Below are 16,447 nucleotides of genomic sequence, written 5' to 3' on the forward strand. Positions count from 1 at the left end.
TAAATAAAAACAAGCCAACAACAAGAAATATTAGAAAATACGATTTTATTAAATAACATGTTCATATTTATTACAGGTAGATGGATAAATTAAATAAATACACTGCAAAAAACCTTTCATGCTAACAAATAAATATTAAATACTCTTATAATAACACTTCCAACAGAGCTTATGAACTGCATTGTAAAAGTTCGACACACTAATAGCTGAATAAATAACAAAACTGTTTAACAAAAGCATTTAAACAGCTTGAAGTGGTTCGGTTTTGTTTGTGCAGTTCTTTTATTTAGACAACCCCTTCATTATTGACATTTGTTTCCATATTTTGCCTTCTATAAATCCTTATTTAAGGAACATGTGGAGCAGTTTAGTGTGAAAGCGAGCGCTGGAGTCCAGGAGGATGCAGAAAGTCTGGAAAGTCTCTCTGTCTTCAAAGTTGTTCCCTGGAGACAGAAAGTTTATGTGCTTTTAGGATGTGTTGGAGCTTTTTTCTGGGGCAAAATTACTGCATCTCCCGCCATATAGAAGAAATGAAAAGAAAATATTTAGAAAAATCTGTAAACAAAGTCAGTAGAAGTTCAAGTTTACAACAACCTGCTTTATTTTCTTTTTACTGGTGAATGCAGACTAGATCTCTCTTGTTTTCTGACTTTTCCTTATTATCAGCTTTCTCTGCTTAAAGATGGCTGACTTATTCACATGAATAAATCCATTTCAATGTGGCCGTCCAATTATACCATTAGGAATTAGCATGAGTGAAACAGAAAAGACAGGCTGGGTCCAGCCAAAGACAAATGAAGCTCTTATGCAACCTGAGCTGAATGGCTTTCCACTGAGATAATGCAAAATAGGAGGTGAAGCTAAATGTCATCTGTCTGAGCGCTCTCACACACACACACACACACACACACACACACACACACACACACACACACACACACTCTCACTCTCACTCTCTCTCTCTCACCTGAGCAAGTTTTTAAAAACAATTCCTCTACCTTTTCTCATTTTATTTTAGTAAATAATGAGTAAATTTCTGAATATTTATCCTAAATCTAGACTTAGAACAATGGTGTAAACGATGTAATATTCCTATATATATATGTATAGGAATATAAAACATTCCTGGTATATAATTAAATAGGAATATGTTCCTGTTTAAGCTGCTTTAACCCACCTGCCACGGACGACTCGTAGAACTCTCTCGTGACTTCAGAGAACATGTTCTCCAGGTGCTGGATGAAGGTGAACCTCTCCGGCGCCGAGCTGAACACCTTGCAGATCTGCTGAACCAGCTTCACCGCCCAGCTCATGTGGTAGCCGTCCTTCTCGCACACCTGAGCCGGGAGAGGAGCGAACACAGCAGGAGACGGAGCGATTAGCGCCTGTTCGGAAGCACACGCAAGCCTGCCGCGATAAGCAATCGATTAATTCACAGGATCAATAAAATGAGCTCCATTATTTCCATTTTAATGATTAATATGTTATTATTTTTGTTTACAAATGTCAAAAATATATGTATGGTTTTGGTTGTGTGTGGGTTAGTTTTATATACATTTTTATATAAAAATTTAATGATTTAAATATTTGTATTTTAATAATATTTTGTATGTATACAAAATATGTATATATATAAAAATCTATATATGTAGATTTTTTATACATATATATAAATAAATATACATATATATTTTACATAACTATATAAAACATATATTATTTTATATTTTAAATATATTTTGTGGTTGTGTTTTAATTAGGATTTAAAATGTTTTACTGTTCAAGTGTTAAGTTAAAGGCTATTAGTCTTTGAGAGGTTATTAGTCTTTAATTATTATCCAATTATCAATATGTCACTGAAAATGGTCTCAAAACAACATTATTGTCCAACACAATAACTTAAAGGAAAAAACTAAACGTGTTACTGTTTGTTTATGTTACCAGAGAATTTAATTATTTTCTTTTTGACACACAAAAAATATGTTTTGTGTTACAATTTGTTTATTCTGTTTGACTTTTGTTGCTTTGTCATAAAATGATCCATAAGATAAGTTAGGAACATTTACACTAAAATTAAGACACCAATAATAAGCCAATCATTGCTTCCAGATTGGCAGGTCTGAATATTTTAAAATCTGTAAAAAATATATATATATTAAATTTTCACGTACATTTTCTCAGGTTTACAAAAAGAGAAAATATCCAGTGGGTGGAAATAATGTGGCCGACACTGTCCTGTTGTCGCCAGAGGACAGACGCTTCTGACAACAAAAAGAGCGCAGCAAGGTGTCCCGAACCAAACGGATGATGAGTGTTTGTTCAGTCCTGGTTCTCCTGTGAAGGCCGAGTTCATCTCCAGATAAATCTGCTCTCACCAGGATGATATGAATGATGATCCTGGAGATCTCGTCCAGTCGTCCATTCAGGGCCTTGCTGGCCAGGAAGGTGTAGCAGAGGCTGCTGCCACACAGCACCAGCAGGCGGGCCACGTTCTCCAAGTACCACGGCTGGGGGATGACTGCAAATCAAACACGTCAGCGTTTTCCAGCTGATCCTTCACTTACCTGAAACGTTGTCTAATTTCAAATCACAGTGAAATAAAATACCAATGAGCTCCTCCAGGATCGACAGCACTGAGTCGGTGCTCCAGCCTTTGACTTGCAGCGTGCCGGACAGCATCAGGATGCACTTGGCCAGATCCCACAGCGCGCTGTGCGGCAGACCCCGGTCCACCAGATCCTCCCAGCCCAGGACACCTGCAGGGCGGACGGGTCGGATAACACAGCACAGAAACCAGCAGAACACCTTCACCTTCTGCACTGAAACTCTGCATTATCCAACAACCAGAGCGAGTATTTACTGGTTACATTTACTTCACTAATTGTGTTTCCTGTTTAATTAAATAGATTTTTTCTGAATATCGCTAATGTTGTAACGAAAACACAACTCTGTTCCTGTTTCATGATTTGTGGCAATATTGCAAACAATTAGAAGAACTATTAAAAAAAATACCCAAATATATTCAGAGCTGGGTAGTAAGTAGTTACATTCACTCAATTACATCCGAGTATTAAAAATATATATTTTTTTTAATTTACTTTTAGGAGTATTTTTACTACGCTGTACTTTTCATTTTGACTTGAGTAAATTTATTATAAAGTATTTATGTATTCTTGAGTAAAATTTCTGGATTTTCTACCCACTGAATGAAAAACAAATATGCTTTACCCAAAAAGACGCACAGCTGCAGCTTTTGCTCAAGTCTCATAAGTTCTTTTACTGAAAGAAACTGATTTGGAAAAACTTTCTTTTGCCTGATTTTGTTATTTTTGTGTTACATATACGAATTATCGTCATTTTCATCCTTAAAATACCAAAATTTCCTTTTAACTTTATACTATTTATCTCTGGATGGAGTCAGTGCTCCAGTTCACGCAGAACTTTTGAGCTGGATTCACAGGAGGAGATTTACCTGGTCTGACGACCTTCATCCATAATGTTTCTCCTGTGGGTTAACTCAGCAGCTACCGGAGTTAAATTAGCTCCCGGTTAACGGTCGTTCTCCTCGTTAAATTAGCTCCCACAGATCACACCCGTTAACGGTCGCTCTCCTCGTTTCCACTACATCCTTCTAACATCTGCCCAAGTCAGGATTTTACGTCTTGTGTTAAAAGTCGCAGAGGAGATATTTTTATCCTTTATTTCTTTTACTAAGCCATTAATAATTAGGAAATATTTGTACAAATATTTAGCACTTATTATATTCATGGCAGCAGATTCAGTATCTGTCGCAGTGTGGATAAATTATTTTACAGCATTTAATTATTCAGGAGCGTGAAAGCATCTGACATGTCCTAAAAATGTCAGCACCCCAACACCTTTAGTCGCTCTGCTGTCTAAAAGTGACCTCACCCTCATGCAGCAAAGGTCCAAACAGGATGAACAGTAGGTGGGCTTGGCTGACCAGCGGCCACGGCTTCAGCAGCTGAACCAACCAGAACTGTCCATCTGGCTGGTTCTGGCATGGGTCCAGCAGAACTTTACGGCAGAACAGACGAAGCTGCAGCTCCTGGTATCGCTTCAGCCCTGAGAACAAACACAGTTACTGCTTTTTTAAAAAGGAAACTTCAGATTTTGTCACATTAAAATCAAATACTTCTCTGTGCTTAAGCCTTTAATAATAAATTGTCCCAATAATTACTGCAATAAACAATAAAATTATTGTTTTGAGATCATTTTCAAGTATTATATTGAATTTGTCCTCTTAAAGAGCAATAAACTGCAGTTTTTGTGAACCACTCATATTAACAAACCATAACAGCCCTATTATTTTTACATATAGGTCAAAATAAATATTCTGCACACAGTAGAGATGAGGCTCATCAGCTTATAGAGGAAAGGTGAAGTCCTACATGATGATTTTCTCTCCATTGATCCCACATAACTGATCACTTATTGGCATATTTTCCACACTCTGAAGGGAACGCACCTGGTTTTGTGGTGAGCAAAGCTTCGGTCTTAAGCAGGAGGTTTGTTTGTTCACAAAGAAAGCCAAACACTCTGTGGCACTCCAGCTCATCCCATCCTGCAATCAGGGTCTGTGCAGCAATCAGTGTAAAAACACAATTATTACCCACATTACCCCATGTTTGCATTAAATTATCGACTGAACTGCTGAATCTGATTTTAGGTATTATGACACAGCACAAAAATGAAAGATGGATTATTGATTAAATGGATAAATATGTGAAATTCCAACATTTCTGTAGCACCATGTCACTTTAACAAGCAGACTGCCTCCGCAGACGTAACCACCTTTAATTCATTTATTTTTTTATTAAAATTTTTCACAGAATATCCAGCTTTTATAAACGAGGCACTGACCTGGAGGAAGACGCCGTATCGGGAGAAACCAGTGCAGTCTGGTGCAAGGCACTGCTCCAACATGAAGCAGGGTATCTAAAATGCAACATCATTTTATAAGATGCTAATTATTTGTTTATATTACATTCAGGCTGAAAGTACAGAATCAGAAAGCCAGAAACAGCAGAAAGAGTTGCCACTGATACGTTGCTCTCTTCTGAATACACTAAAACAAACATACAGCAAGCTGAGACTGGAGAGCAAAACATTCTTTCAGACTTAAATAAATAATTAAAAAGCATGAGAACGCCTCTGAGATTCTGTCTCTCCAGGTCAGGCTAGGTGAAACATTTTTTAGTGCATAAAATACTTTTTTATATGGCACAAATCTCAAATTTTGCATTCATCACTTGTGATCTTTTTCAAAAATGTCAGGTTAGGAAATTACAACATAAAGCATTTCAAAAGTTTTCTCCCTTCACTGTAACTATTATCCTGTAAAATAAAAATAAAAAAACAAATCTGTTGGCAAAAATGAAATTTAATTTCAGGATTCAGTCCATCACCATCCCACATCTTGACTTGGAAATATTTACTCAGTCTGCCTTAAAAATGATCTTCAAATCTCTCAGATGGTGAGAAAATCTCATATCCTTGATCATCCAAAATCTTAAACCTATTCTTTAGCTTGTTTTAATTTAAACTTAGAGGTTGAAAAATGAGATCCAACTTCATTTTCACCATCCTAGCAAATGCATCAAACGCTTTGATGTGCCATCTGCCTCAAGAAAATGCTAAAAGAAAAAGACTAAATGCTGCAACTGAAGTAAAAAATGTATCAACAAACTATTAACTCAAGGATGTGCGCACTTACAATATGTAACCAGGTTATTTTGCTGTTAAATGTATTATTTATTTGCCACAAACCTGGCATTTTATTAAGGTTGTGAATAATTTTAAAATACTGATAATGAATCATTCAACTACACTGTGTCCTCTTACCTCTTTTCATCCTTACCTGTGAAAACTTGCTAAATATGAACTTTAACCTGTCCTTTGTGGGTAGCAGCAGGGTACACCTCTTGAACAACAATCCTGAAATGTGAAAATCAAAAGGCTCAAAAAAATAAAAACAGAAGATATAAAGAATAAGCTTGGCTTAAAGAGGGAAGGGAATAAGTTACCCAGGTGTCTGTAGTGCTCCAGCGTGGATCTTTGTTCTAACAATGTGGGGTTGTGAAAGCTCTGGATGATGGTTTTATTCCTCCAGGCCTGGGAGGAGATGTAGTTCACAATGCAACTGGTGAGTTCCTTTGAAACCATGCTGAACACGCTGATGTCCACCACTGAAACACACACAAGTTAAAAAATCATCATGTTGTTTTACCTTTAAAAGAAGCAAATGTTACTGATCAAATTTACACTGGTAAATTATGTTTTACAAGTCCAAAAGTCTTTTAAAACATCGTTCTGGAGAATAATCTGCCATATCAGGGTTTCCCCAGTGTATTATAAGTCTGGCAGGCCACCAGGCTTTATTTGTGCCCCCACCAGGCTTAGCATTGCTTATTTATTTAAGTCTTTTTTAAATGTTTGCATTTTTTAAGATTTTATAGTTGGTGTTCTGCTGTTACTGTTCCAATCTTCAATAACACTTGATTATCAAGTGATATTTTCAAATTTCCTGTCAACTTTAAACATTTTTTAACTCAAAAACACGACGGGCTGCTAGATGAATGACTGCCCTAACACCAAACCATCAGGCGTAGCAAGTTTTTTGTATATCATAACAACAGAAACAAAGACACTAAGTATATACAGTAAAACTTGTAAAATGTACAAATACTAAAACTTAGACTTATTTTGATAAAACAACTGAATTAGATGCTTAAAAACTAATTCAGTATCGCCACAACATAATACTTTAGCATTAAATATCTTGCTTTTGAAAAACTGAACTTGGGGGGTTTAATTAGCCAAGTGACTTAATATTTAACACTGGATGAAAATTAGATTTGTGTATTATACTGTTATCTTTCTTTCTGAATTACATACTCCAGTCATAAAGAAATCAAAGAAATCAACACAAATATTAATCTGGTGAACATTTTCATTTAGTGTAATGAAACTGTGTATAATTGGTGTCCTCCGTGAATTAAATTACTACCATAAATTACATTTTCAACAATATTGCTATTTAATTAGACACGCCTGTAGGCTTATCTGTCCGTGCTACTTTTCCAGGAATGTTCTCATAAATGTGAGATATTCTTTAAATAATTTAACGCCATTTCCCACATCTATTATAAATCTAATGGATGTGTTGGTATTGTGGGTTTAGCGCTTTTCACGCACCGGACATTTGATCCAGGATCATGTGGAACACCTCAGCGGGGAGTCCGTTGAAGAAGCCCGCGGCGGAGGTGCACTGGCTGCGGGTCATGACGGTTCTGACGGGCCGAGGCCGCTGGGGAGTCTTCAAATGATGAGACTTGCGTGTCCATGAGTACTTCCTAGTATTGTTGGTTGTTTTTCTCACCTTTATCATTCCTGATGACCTTTAAACAAGTTGATAAAATTCAAGCTATCGAGTTGGACGACGTTGAAAGAAAGCTAGCAACCCAATAGCTCTGTGATTAAAATAAGCTAACAATGCTAACAAAACTAACCTTTATACATTACATTCAAAATTGTTCACTTTACGTGTTGATTAAGTCTCGTAGTGACTATCGTACTTAACAGAATACACTGTTAATATTTAAAATAATCTGACCTGTTTGCTAAAAAATGTCAAATAAAATATGAAACCGGCAAAAAAAAAAATAGTCAGCTGAGTATTAAAGTTGCTATCTAATGATACATCTCAGCACAACGGCGCGAAAATGGCTGACTTTAGTCTTTGCGGCAACTAGGACAAATAAAAAACATTTAGGGAAGAAATGAAACCTCTGTAGTCTTATATAAACTAACAACAAACAAAAATATTTAGTTATATAAGCAAATCTATATGGAAGGTTTGTCATTTTACAGAAAAAGGCAATATATTTCATAATTTAAAGTCATGAATATGAGATTAACGCTACTAGATTCAAAGTCATACTTTATGGAGTAACATTAGTGCCAGAAAACACACAAAAAGTCTGATTTTAATCTCATATTTGTAATATCATAATCCTGACTTCAGTTTCAGAATTTTAGCTTTTACACAGATGAGCACACTTGTGGAGGCAAATGCAAATTGTGAAGCAAAGCTAATTCAAGAGGAACATGTCAGATTCAAGTAGTTTTTTTTACATATGTTTGTTCCCTATTTTGAGATTAAAGTCAAAATTCTGGGATTAAAGTCAGAATTCTAAATAAAAAAAATTCTGAGGAAATCTAAATTTCTAGATTTTGAGTCTGAATTTTGAGATTAAACTTGGAATTCTAAAAATCATAAAAATTCTTAGATTAGATTCAAAATTCTGAGAAAAAAGTCAAAATTCTTGGAAAGAAATATGAGAAATTCTAGATTTGAGTCAGAATTCTAAAAAAAAATGCATCAGAATTCTGTCACAATTCTTTAAAAAAAAATCATAATTCTGTCACACTTCTAAATACAAAAGTCACAATTCTGAGACTAAATTAAAAGAAAAAGTCACAATTCTGAGAAAAATCAAATATGATTTCCTAGATTTGAGTCTGAATTTGGAGATTAAAGTCATTTCTAAAAAAATTGGGGGGGGAATCAGAATTGAGAAAAAATATCTGAAATTCTAGATTTGAGTCAGAATTCATTCATTTTTTTTTAAGAATCTAATCCGTCTTAGTTTATGATATTCAAAGTTATTATTTCGACAATTAAAATCATAATTAGGAGAATCACAGTCCAATCTATGAGATTAAAAGCGCATCGTTTTGATTCCGACAGTCATAACGATGAATTTCATATTCATAATATTCATCAGTCATAATTTTGACTTTTAAAGACAATTATTAAATTGACATTCCTAAGTCTGAGCTTCAAAACAATAGCAGTGACACAGAAAATCACAACTTTTGAAGAATCTGAAACGTACTAAATGAAAGGATCTTGACTTAATTTATATTTAGTGTGTTTGTTGATCAGGGGTGAATAAAGTGCAGCTTTCCAGTCATTTAAACCCTAGTAACGGATTGCCTGTCCACATCATCGCAGTACCATTGCAGTGTCACCCTCAAGCGCTGAGAGAAGCAAACCCACTATATGCTCAGCTGCTAATCACAGGATTATTCTGTTTAACTAAGACTATTAAGTGTTCCACTTTCAAATGGCGTCTCCCACGGGCAGACCTTGGAGAGGATGATCCCTCTGCCGCAGGGATCACACAGACAGTCGAATGCACCACGAGCGACCCAGGGGAAGGGCTGAGAAAATGCTTTTGTACGGCAACAGGATGTCACGGTAGTCTACGCTCGGGACACAGACGAAGAAAGAAGGATGAACAGCAGAAAGAAGACCTCATCTGGCTCCTTATGCAGCACATAAATTCAATCAGGTAAACTTCCTGCACCTCATGCTGCTATGCTCTGCTGCTGACTGCGTGGTTTGTACTTTTTAAAGTTGTGAATCACGTTCTTGTTCGCCTCTTAATCTCCAAGAAGAAGTGAGGAGAATATCTCTTCTGTGTGGCGCCGCATGGCAACACTTCTCTCCAAATGTGACATTGGCGCATATTTATCTGCTTGGGCCCGTCTCTCAGGCCGTCCCTTACATGATGTAGCAGACACTGATGGACATAATGTCAGTGATCAAGCTGATGATATCTAAAACTGGCCTGTCACGCTGCTGACGGTCCTGCAACTCAGGCAAATGGATATGTTGCTTGACAACTAAGATGTGACAATCAGAGCGGAGCTAGTGCTAACTGTCATTTCAAACATTTTTGGGTGACTCAGTCATCTGTACCCATTTAAATATGAACTTTTTAAAGGTAAAAAGTAGCCATCCAAGAAATTACTCATGTGAGATTTGGTAAAAAGTCTACTCAAGTACTGAGCAACAAAAAGAAAAATGACATCATCAGGCGGACCAAAAATATAGAGTTATTAGGAAGTTTTGGTATTTTAAGGAACAGAATGACAATTTATACGAGTAACAAAAAATAAAATTAATTTTTTCAAAATCTGTTTCTATATAAAACTGATAAAGGTGTGTGTCTGTGCGTGTGTGTCTTGTGAATTTTTTGCTTAAAACATGTTTGTTTTTAATTTTCTATCCTCCTCTGAAGAGAGGATTACCACAGCATAACTCTGCCACTGCCATGTTTCAACATGAGGATTGTGTGCTCAGGGTAATGTGCAGTGTTAGATTGGCCAAAAGGTTTTATTTTAAGCTTTTTGGTTTTGTTTCTGACTTTTCTGTTGTGATTCCTTAGTCTTTGTGATGCTGTTTGTTAACTGATCTCTAAAAAAAAAAAAAACTTAAAGGACACGCAGCTGGACTCAATTTATTAATTAGGTATAAGCAGGTGACATCACTGGAATGCATTCATGGATTTCAGAGTAAAAAGGGGCTGAAGATAAGCGCACACCACACTTTTCAGATTTTTTTATTTTTCCATAAATCCAGTATTTCCCTTCCATTTCACATTAATAAAGTTTGTGGTTGGGACTTGTCTAAATGTGGGTACGTTGAATTAATACAAACACTCTGGCAGGGAACTGTTATGTGGTTATACTGGGAACTCGTGGTGTGAAAGTGAGACAAGATTCTTGTCACAGCTTAGCTTTTGTTCCTGATGATTTCCTTTCATGCCTTCAGTGTAGTCGATCATTAAGTAAGAACAAAAGGGCTTGTGTCACTGAGATTTTATGAGATCCAAGCAGTGCCAGGTCTAACACAGAAAAAAATAACCAGGCTTTGCAAAGAGCCTTTGTTCTCCGAGGAAGTCAGGACAACGAATTTGTTCTAGTTTTCTTTTATTTGGAGATTAAACGCAGTTTTCTATCAATATTACTCAAACACACATACTTTCCTTGTCATATTTTGCCAAAAACATTTAAGAGAAACAAAAGTAAATCATTAGAGCTTATTGACAGTTTAAGGTAGCCTGGAGCTGCAAGTTGTATTATTTTTACTTCTCTGTTTGTAAATGTGTAACAGAGTTTCAGACAGTGCAATCCATGGAAATAATCCAACCTGACCCAAAATTAAACCAATTTTTGTGCTTTCTCTATCATAACAGTTCTGGACCCAGCAGCTAGAACCTGTCTGTGATGATTCAGCCCCTCACCTTCAAACGTCCTGCAGAGCGGTGAAATAATTTCACCGACTTAAAGTTGTGCTCTCAGCTCAGGTGGGTTTCTGTAAATGTTTAATTTCGTCTTTTTCCTGAGGTGTGGCGAAGAGCTTAACAAATAGACTGCTGTGGTTTTGCCCCTCCAGAGGAGAGAGCGTTTACCAGGTGAAGCTGAACACTGCTCTCATTAGTCACACACGCAGCCACCTGCCACTCACCAGAGACCGACGACGCCGGAGCGCTGAAACTTTCCACAGCTATTTCTGCGCACGTTCAGAAGAGACACTTGAGGAATGGCTCAGGCTCCGTGACCGCTGGTAAGCTCGGAGGAACATGCTGCTGCTCCGGGGACGATAAGAGGAGTAATCCTGACTGAATTTCAGCCCTGGGAACTGTAAGTAATTTTGTGAGTGTGTCTTATTTTTGTTGGGTGGTTTTTGCACATTTGTGAAATAATCATCACCTGCAGTGGTATACATGTCTTCCTACTGAGTGATTTTAACTACTAGCCTTTTTACTTTTCAGTTCCAGCGCTTCGATCATGGCCAGCGTGGCAGTCCAGCTCCTTGGCTTCTTCCTAGGACTTTTGGGCTTTGCAGGAACCATTGTCGCAACTTTGCTCCCCCACTGGCGCAGCACAGTCTACATGGGGTCCAACATCATAACAGCCACCGCCTACATGAAAGGCCTGTGGATGGAGTGCGCCTGGCACAGCACGGGCGTTTACCAGTGTGAGCTGTACCGATCTCTGCTGGCGTTGCCCCCCGACCTGCAGGTACCGAAGCTTTATCCACATGGCCTGATCACTGCAAAGGCACTAAATCTTAACAAGTACTTTTAGTCCAGTTTTTAGTGCAAATATCTTGGTACACTTGAAATAAGAGAAAACTAACGTGCATGTAATTTCTCAGCAAAATATATGAGCTTCTCTTAGGTCAATAATTCCTTAATATGGACAAAAACGTACTAGTTCAATTTGTAGATTTTACTTGTAACGAGATGTTTTTTCAATATTTTAGTGAAATAATCTACCAATGGAACTAGTACTTTTTCATTAACATAAGCTCCTATATATTGCTGAGAAATACATGCATACATACTAATTGTACATTAGTCTTCTCTTATCCCAAGTGTACTAAGATATTGGCACTATAAACTAGACTAAAAACACTTGGTAAGTGTTGGTTTGCAATCAAAAAGAAGCCAGACTGGAACCAGCAGTTTTAGAGCCATCAATATGTTTTCTTTTATCTTCAGCTTCACACACTTCAGTTCAGTTTATAGCATATCATGTCAGTCAAAGCAAGAAGGAGGAGAATAGTACAAACATTTGTACTAAACTATTCCTAAAAAAGTCTACACAGTTACAATTAACTCAAACAAAACTAGAAACAAAAACAATCTGAATCCAATCAAAATAAAAATACATCTCTCCTCCCTCTCAGAATATGGATTTTCCCAATGAGGCTGATTGAAAACACCAGGTCCTTGTCAGCAATGCTCATGGGCGCGCTTCCATGGCAACACATGACCAGGTGACCTCAAAGAGATGAGAAGATGATTAAAACAAGTAAATAAATCGAGATACTTCCCCAAACAATACATTTACCCAAATAAATTGGAATATATAAAGTACACAAAAAACAGCACCTGTTGGGGAGGGGGTAAATCCCTCAGTAAGATTTTGCATTTTTCCAGTGATGTTACTGTGAGAACCAAAGATGTGTACTATTGAAAGGCTACATTGTTTAAAAAGACAACCACTTTTTTCCTCCTCTGTCTGAAATTAAGAGTGTTTTCACATCAAATCGACTCGGTTTGATTGGGGACAAAAGTTGCAACAATTATTACATTTCCAGACGGTTTGCTTTCACACTGCATTTTGTCCAAACAATCCAAACCCTTTGAGAAACCTGTTCCACCCTTCACCCGTGGGAGCGCTGCACCAAAAAAACACTGAAGGAAACAACACAAAAACCTCCAAAGAAGACCAACGCAACTTCCTTTTTCACAAAGTGTAAACAAAAATGGCGTAGCGTCACATTTTAGCGGTTGCAGGATTTCTCTTTTGACTCTGGTTAAATATTTCTCCCTGTAGAGCTAGACGTGCGCATTTGTTTTCTTTAGTTACCCAGAAACTACAGTTTGTTTCCTGCTTTTGGTGCGGTTTCCGGTCCGCTTGTATCCGCATATGCTTTTGAACTGCACCAGAGTTCACTTCACCTGAACCGAAATCTGTTCAGAGTTTGATTCACTCGTCCTCAAACGATCCCGACATTGTAGATGTCTAAAACAAACTTTAGTTCGTTTTAGAAAAACTAAAGTTCGTTTGGGCGGTTAGTCAGCTTTCTCAACTATTTTCGATTAGGGACAACAATTGCAACATTTGTTACATTTTTCAGCTGGTGCGGTTCCCTTTCATACCACACTGTGTCAAAACAAAGCAAACTTATTAAAAAAACTCAACTGTGGTGGCGCTTTACTAAGAACCACTGATGGAAGCGACATGAAATCCTCAGAAAAAGACATGAGTGCAGCTTCCTTCTTCACAAAATGTAAACAAAAATGGAGTAGCGTCAGATTTTAACTGTGAAGTCTGGTGGTGGCAGCATCATGTTGTGTGGATGTTTTTCTGCACGAGGAACTGGTGCGCTTCACCAAAAAGACGGAAAGAACCTTAGTTAGGAGCACTGGAGCCAAATCTCAAATACTGGATCTTCCACAGCTAAAAAAAAAACATTTCAACCTTTTTTTTTAACAATATAAAGTAAAATCAGGCAAAGCTTCTCTTGTTTAAGATCGGTAAATTATTTCTACTTGCTAAATGCAAGACAATATGTTTTATATATTTTTAATACTTTGCAAAAATAAGAAAAAAAATCACATTGTCATAATGTAGACTTCAGAAAATATATTAATTCAATGCACTTACAAGAATACTTTCCATATTCAATGTTTTAATTTAAACGGAGAAAAGTTTATCATAGGAAAATATTTTACATTCAGACTTTGTGTATTTTGTGCAATGCCTTCGAGTGCAAAGAAAAACACTTCCAAATCAAATCTATTATTATTATTATTATTATTATTATTATTATTATTATTAAGTTTATTGGTGCGTATTAGAAGTCAAACAGCACAACTACTTTCAGAAAATATGAGCTAAAAAAATCCCCCAATATCACATTCAGTTAGATTACTTTGAGACTTTCAAGCAAATAAAGCATAAATGAAATAAAAAAACACCAAAAACCTGCATAATGAGGCTGTTGCATGTTTATTGTTTGGAGTAATTAGTTCCCAAGTGTGTCTTTTCTTTTTGTTCTGCTAAAATGAGTGAAGATCTGGAAACTCACCTGATTTTAGGTATTTTTGCTTTGTTTAGACATTAAGGCTGGCTCTTGAATGAGCAACTGATTTGTTGTTTTTTCTCCAAAGATCGATTCATTAGCTCCATGTCAGTGCTTAGAAAACACAGAATAAACTGCCACTTAACTAAGATGAATCACACCGCATCAAATAAATAACTTCTGTTATTATATTTTGGTGTCACTACCAGGAAGATGGTAACTTTAAATGTGAAATATGGGTGAGAAAAAATGTGAAATACAAGATGGCAGTGTCTGCTTTATTAGAGAATGAACTTTAGACTTTGTTTTTCTTTCCTGTAGGCTGCTCGGGCTCTCATGGTGCTCTCCTGCATCTCCTCCGTCTTGGCATCTCTGGTGGCTGTAATGGGGATGAAGTGCACCCACTTTGCTCAACGTTCAGTGGTCAAATCCCCTCTGGTCCTCAGTGGCGGGGTCGGTTTCCTCTGCGCCGGCCTCCTCTGCCTCGTCACCGTTTCCTGGACCACCAACGACGTGATCATGGATTTTTACGATCCCTTTCTTCTCAGCGGGATGAAGTACGAGATCGGCTTGGCTGTGTATCTCGGCTACGCCTCGTCCTTTCTCAGTGTGACCGGTGGGCTGGTGCTGTGCTGGAGCAGCAGAGAAAGGTCGCAGGGTCGCCTCCGTGCGCAGACACATCAACCTTCAGCTCCTCTACCTCCCTTCAACAACCTAAACCCCCCTGCTCCTCTCTACAGGCCCCCTGAGGCCCTGAAGGACAATCATGCACCCTCTCTTTGCTCCCTTTCTAGCAGTGGATATCGGCTTAATAACTATGTCTGAAAACATGGAGATAATAACTCATGTCTTTAAAAAAACACCATGTCAAACCAAAAGAAGAACACCTAATTTTTCTGCTTAAAGACCTCGTTTTGAATTGAAAGCAAAACTGAATTATTGAGCTTTCAACTGGAACGCTTGTTCCGTTGTGATGCATTAAATTGGCCAGTAGGTGGCAGCATGTTACAGAAAGCAGGATACAAACCGGACTGTTGGTCAGATTCCAGTTTCTGCAGCACTGAATACGTCACGTCCTCTTACTTTCTTCTTGTGGCCTTTTAGTCAAAACTAAAATAGTCACAGTCATTTTATCCATTTCCTTTACATTTAAATTAAATAAACATCAATTAGTGAAGATTAACATATTCTCCTTGTGGTAAAAAAAATGTTTCCAGATTTTTATTTATTTATTTATTTATTTATTTTCACATTTTCAAAGCTAAAGTTTGGCACAAGTCCTGTAGAGTTAGACAGCAAGCTAAACTTTTTAGGTCGTGCAAAACGCCGTCATTTTCACAGATTTTAGTCCTGCTTAACACTAACAGGGTCTTTTGTTTTCTCACAAGTAAATGTTCATCCATCAATTTAGTTTTTGAACATTTGCTCTTTCTTTATCTTCAGCAAATATGAAATAAAACTATATTAACAGTTATAGTTCTACTGAGACTTTAAATATAAAGTCATCTGGAAGAAATGGAGACTGCATCTTGTGACATGATGGCTTTCCTTTGTTCTTTAAAATGCTTGAAAAAGGGATTGAAACGCAATACTTACTGGACTTAATTTTGCAGCACAAATCCACAACACTTGTCATCTAAATGCACTTTATAAATCAAAAAGTCATTTCAAAGTAATCATGCAGACAGATTCGAAGTAAAGTAGAAGCATTTCAAACTGATTGAATATTGTTTGCAAAAGTTAGGTTTTCTGTCATTACAAGAAAATAACTTATGAGGATGTTCTTAAATGTTATTACCATTTTGTTTCCTGAAGACTTTTTAATTTTCCTAACATCCCTTCTGATGTTTGCAGGAACCACTAGGTGGCAATAAAGATCTAGAGAGAGAGCAGTCTGGTTCATTATAATCACAATTATCCTTATTTCTTTACGCAGTGCATCTCTGCATATGATGTAGCTTATGTTTAATTGTT

The 16,447-nt window shown here is 37.0% G+C and overlaps 2 protein-coding genes across 4 annotated transcripts; one reads left to right on the forward strand and one right to left on the reverse strand.

Annotated features, from left to right (window-relative positions):
• Nucleotides 1-28: 28 nt before the first annotated feature.
• Nucleotides 29-8,160, reverse strand: LOC103461180 (F-box only protein 47). 3 transcript variants are annotated; one of them, XM_008403524.3, is made up of 11 exons: nt 7,637-8,160; nt 7,219-7,421; nt 6,048-6,209; nt 5,882-5,958; nt 4,885-4,959; nt 4,490-4,598; nt 3,913-4,086; nt 2,607-2,756; nt 2,376-2,518; nt 1,178-1,337; nt 29-443 (listed from the first exon to the last, which is right to left on the reverse strand). In XM_008403524.3, exons 2-11 carry the CDS (start codon nt 7,409-7,411, stop codon nt 343-345), a joined length of 1,344 nt encoding a protein of 447 aa, XP_008401746.1. In that variant the 5' UTR covers nt 7,412-7,421; nt 7,637-8,160; the 3' UTR covers nt 29-342. The 3 variants fall into 3 exon arrangements, with proteins under 3 accessions (XP_008401746.1, XP_008401740.1, XP_081460646.1); XM_008403518.3 differs by having other exon boundaries at nt 7,533-8,160; XM_081604520.1 differs by having other exon boundaries at nt 7,219-8,160.
• Nucleotides 8,161-8,382: 222 nt separating this feature from the next.
• LOC103461135 (claudin-14) lies at nt 8,383-16,362 on the forward strand. The gene is made up of 5 exons (XM_008403463.3): nt 8,383-9,380; nt 11,070-11,180; nt 11,270-11,517; nt 11,649-11,898; nt 14,795-16,362. Exons 4-5 carry the CDS (start codon nt 11,665-11,667, stop codon nt 15,296-15,298), a joined length of 738 nt encoding a protein of 245 aa, XP_008401685.1. The 5' UTR covers nt 8,383-9,380; nt 11,070-11,180; nt 11,270-11,517; nt 11,649-11,664; the 3' UTR covers nt 15,299-16,362.
• Nucleotides 16,363-16,447: the final 85 nt, after the last annotated feature.

Source organism: Poecilia reticulata, chromosome 2 (genome assembly GCF_904066995.2).
Source record: "Poecilia reticulata chromosome 2, P_reticulata-male-v2, whole genome shotgun sequence".
NCBI classification, from domain to species: Eukaryota; Metazoa; Chordata; class Actinopteri; order Cyprinodontiformes; family Poeciliidae; genus Poecilia; species Poecilia reticulata.